At 55.3% G+C, this 4,426-nt stretch overlaps 1 protein-coding gene across 1 annotated transcript; it reads right to left on the bottom strand.

Moving 5' to 3' along the window:
* Window positions 1–710: 710 nt before the first annotated feature.
* Window positions 711–3,205, bottom strand: NUDT16 (nudix hydrolase 16). Its single transcript, XM_070391128.1, has 3 exons — window positions 3,041–3,205; window positions 2,674–2,943; window positions 711–1,914 (listed from the first exon to the last, which is right to left on the bottom strand). Exons 1-3 carry the CDS (start codon window positions 3,194–3,196, stop codon window positions 1,753–1,755), a joined length of 588 nt encoding a protein of 195 aa, XP_070247229.1. The 5' UTR covers window positions 3,197–3,205; the 3' UTR covers window positions 711–1,752.
* Window positions 3,206–4,426: the final 1,221 nt, after the last annotated feature.

Here is a 4,426-nt window from a genome sequence, read left to right as displayed (position 1 = left end):
AGAGTCTTAACTTCTCTGGGTGTCTACCTACCTGACCTCTGCAGCTGCTCCCCTGCCCCACCTTCAAAGGCGGAGAAGGGTTCCTGGGGCCCACTCGGTTCTCTGTTGCCCTTCCAGACCGCTACTCACCCCTCCTTTCTTCAAAAGCCTCCTCCTCGCAGGTTCCTTCTGTCCAGTTGTACCCGCTTTCCCCTCCTGCCACTGTCACTGGCCTTTTGATCCCTCCTCCTGTTCGAAGAGGATGCTGGCTCTGAGTTCACACTCCCTTCTCCAACATGTCAGTCTCTTGCTTCGTTAGCCACCTGGACCGTGACTTTACCTGTGACTCTTCGGAGAAGGCCCTTCCAGACCACCTCAAGTAAAAAATATCAAGCTAGGACCTGCATCAATCCATTATTTCCTTTTTAACACTGACAAAAATAATAGGCATCATAATTAAAATTATTAATCTTATCTTTCTCTCTAGAGCAGGGGTTGGCAACCTATGGCCCACAGGCTGGCCACCTCCTTTTAAAAATAGTCTTGCCTGGCCAGCTTGGCTCAGTGGTTGAATGTCGACCTATGAACCAGGAGGTCAGGGCACATGCTCAGGTTGCAGGCTCGATCCCCAGTGTGGGGTGTGAAAGAGGCAGCTGATCAATGATTCTCATCATTGATGTTTTTTTCTCTCTCTCCCTCTTCCTTCCTATCTGAAATAAATAAAAATATACTTAAATATAAAGCGTTTTATTGGAACACAGCCACACCCATTTATTTATGTATTGTCCATTAATACTTTTGACATGGCAGAGTTGAACAGTTGCTACAAAGACCATGTGGCCCAACAAAGCCTACAATATTTACCATTTAGCCCCCCGAAAGCTTCCCAGCCCCGAGGGGAGCAAGTCCTATGGCTCTCGTCTTTAGATCTCCAATTCCTCATACATATTGTTGAAAGAACAAGAGGGCCAGGAAGCCACTATAAACTCTTTACTGGGAAGCTCTTTTTATCAGAGCAGGGCTAGCTTAGGACTGCGTCAGCTTCCTTCTGATGTCCCCAGAGTCTAAAGGGTCCCAAAGATGAAAACCCTGAAGGAGATGCACCAGGACTCAGATGTGTCAAGTTCAAGGTCAGTCCAAGGAGACCAAACCATTTCCTCACATCTTTCTGCTCAGTTTCAGAAGACAGCAAGGGGTTGGTTAGGACCCTTTAACCTCCTTTCAGGGGTCTACTGCTCTGGCCAATTCCCAGGCAAGGATGCCACCACTTTCAGAGGGAAAAGGGGGTCCTCTGCTTCTCTGTCCTCAACAATCGTGGGCTGGGCTAGACCCTGGAGGGCAGCCATGTATGCCTGTGGGAAGAGACCATGTAGGAGAGTGGTTCAGAAGCTCCTCCTCGGCAAGAGGATGGGATGGTGACAGCTTAGGCCCACGCATCCCACTTCCCAGTTAAACTAAACTTTGGGGGTCAGGGAGGCATCAGCTTGTGTGTGGGTGCAGACTTTACATTCAAATGTCTGGGGGCTGCCAGGCTGTGTGTGTGTGCAAATGTAGAGGGAGGAGAGAGGCTCTGAGATTCACCAGGGCCCCTGGGGTGAGATGCAGCTTTTTGCGTCTGATGCCATGAGTTGCTGGGGGCCCTATGCTCAGAGCATATTGCACGTACTTCTCCTTTTAATCTGTCACCTCTCAGGCTCAGACCCAGGGAAAGAAAACACTCCTTTCTCCTCCCTCTCTCACAAGCACAGAGGTCCTGATGGCAGAGCTGAGGCCTCATGGCCTGAGGACAGAGCCAGATTCCAGGAGTCCCAAGTCCTGGAGGGCTTCCAGCAGCTGCTCCCGTGCAGTTCCAATAAAGGTATTCTTCAGGAAGGCAGGCAGGCCGCCCACACCATCCTGCAGGGTGTACAGGGGCACCCGCACCAGGCCCAGCACCTGGGAAAGGAAAAGGACAGGAGACATTGGGCACCCAGGCAGCTCATCCCGGCCCGTCGTCCTAGATCAGACACCTCACCCCGTATCCGTCCAGCGCAACCAGGCCTGGGGACTCACATCTCAGGAAAGCCAGGTGGGCCTAGCTCTCTGCAGACAGGTGACCCGAGTCACGCTATCCAGCTCTAGAACCGTTAGTGGCTGCTGCCTCCAGGATGCCTGCTTGGTCCTATACCAGTAGTTCTCAAAATGTGGCCCCCAGACCAGCCATAGCAGCAGCAGTTAGGAACTTCTGAAAATTACAGATTCTCAGGTCTTCCCCTCCCGCCTCCACTGAACCAGCAATTCTGGGAGGGGGGCCAGTAAGTACTGTTTGAATAGGCCTCCCAGATGATTCTGATAACTACCAAAGTTTGAGACCCATCCCCATGTACCATCTGTCCCCCTGATTCCCAAGCTTAAGTGCCAAGGTTTCCCCACGAAGTATCGAAGTATCGGACCACATCGCCTATCCAGGGGCCCAGGGGGCAATGCCTGGCCACTAGAAAAGGGGAGCAGGAGTGAGGCTGGTTTGGGTGCGTTCTAGAAAGTTGGCTGCGGAGGTCTGTAAAGGAGGAGTAATGGAGAAACTTCACGGGGGTGGGGGGTAGGTGGGTCAGTCATCCAGATGAAAGCTAACCAAGGCTTCAACTAGGAAACCCGGGGCGAGGCTTTGGGTGGAGGAGGGAGGACGTGGGATGGGGGTTTCCAGGCTGGCCCCACCTCCAGCCCGTGGTCCTGGGCCAGCGGGGCGCCTCTCTCCACGGCGGTCAGCTGCTCCAGCGTCAGGCGCTTGGCATAGAAGTGGGCCACGAAGCGCTGGCCGGTCGACGCGTACGAGCTGCGGTAGTCGGCGCGCTCCACGCGGAAGGCGGCCGCGGCCTCGCCCAGCTCCTCGCTCAGCTCGCGGTTCAGCCCGTCCTCCAGGCTGCCATCCGAAATATTCACGAAGCCGCCCGGGAAGCCCAAACGCCCATCAAAGCGCATCTGCATCTGCAGGACAGGGAAGCGGGGGTTGGCCGGGGCGCCAGAGGCCGGCTTCCCGGGAGGGAGGAGAGCGGGGAAGGGGTCGGGCGCGCCCCCTCCTCACCAGGACCGCGTAACGCAGCGGGATGCGGCGAAAGAGCAGCCCGGGGTCCGGGGCGTAGAGCAGCGCGTGGCACGCGTGCCGCCAGTTAGTCCTCAGCTCCAGGGCCTCCTCCAGCTCCACCCTGCGGACCCCCGCCGGGGCCGGACGCTCCCCCATGGCCGGACGCTCCCCAACCGGCTGTTCAGGAGGCCCACGTGGGCAGCCTGGACCAATCCGAGCCTGGGCCCGGCGGTAAGGACCAATCCATGCAGGGCTCAGGCCCAGGTGGCAGCCAATCAGGGTGGGGCTTGGGTGAAGTCGTTGGCGGTGGGACACTAGGATACCGAAACCTTCTTCTGGATTGGGCCGCGGGGCGCCCTGACGGCGGAGGGGGCGGGTAAATTAAGTTCATAATCCCGCGTCTGTAGTTCTTCCCGAGGGGCCTGGAGAGTGGGACACACGGAAGGAATTGTAGCCTGAGCAGGATTTGCTTAGGGACGAATCCTGGGAGCTAAGGGAGCACAAGGAGCGATCAGGGAACTGCATCTGGTTTGGTCTGGATGGTACATGAAGCACGTGGGCTGGGTGAGGGTTAGAAAGGAAATGAGGCCCCCCAGCTGGCTTGGCTCAGTGGTTGAGGGTGGACCTATGAACCAGGAGGTCACGGTGTGAATCCTGGTCAGGGCACATGCCCGGTAGGGCTCCATCCCCAGGAGGGGGGTGCAGGAGACAGTCCATGAATGATTCTTAGTTTCTATCTCTCCTTCCCTCTCCCTTCCTCTCTGAAATCAATCAATATATATATAGGAAATGAGGTGGAGCTGGCCTTCCTGGGGCAATGGAGATGGAGAGGAGGGATGGTGTAACTCTCCTGAGTTGTGGAATTGTGAGGACTCCTTGGCTGATTGAATGCTGGGAGAGAATTGTACTGGGATGAGGTCAGAGTTTATGGTCTGGGTGGATGGTGGTGTCTTTTTTTTATCCTCACCCTAGGATGTTTTTTATTGGTGAGAGAGAGAGAGAGAGAGAGAGAGAGAGAGAGAGAGAGAGAGACCCATTGCCTCCCATACGCTCTCTGACCGTGGATCGAACCAGCAACCTGGGTATGTGCCCTGACCCTTGTGTACTGATGGATGCTCTAACCACTTAGCACCACTGGCCAAGGCTAAGGTGGTGTCATTTTTTTGAGATGGGGATTTAGGAGGGGTAGTCAATGAGAACTGCAGTTCTAGTCAAGAATTGGGAGTGGCAATAGGCAGTGGATAGGACAGATAGGCAGTTAGACAAGAGCAGTGCAAGGATGACAGGCCGGGTACAGAAGGTCACCAGAGCGGAAGTCCCCTAGCATATCCTTGGTCATGTGTTTAGACCCCTTGACCTTTTCTCCCCGGCATGTTGCTACTCATG

Source organism: Myotis yumanensis, unplaced genomic scaffold (assembly GCF_028538775.1).
Source record: "Myotis yumanensis isolate MYYU_CA2020_CCGP unplaced genomic scaffold, mMyoYum1.0.hap1 SCAF_14, whole genome shotgun sequence".
NCBI lineage: Eukaryota > Metazoa > Chordata > Mammalia > Chiroptera > Vespertilionidae > Myotis > Myotis yumanensis.
This window is presented reverse-complemented; position numbering and strand designations above follow the sequence as displayed.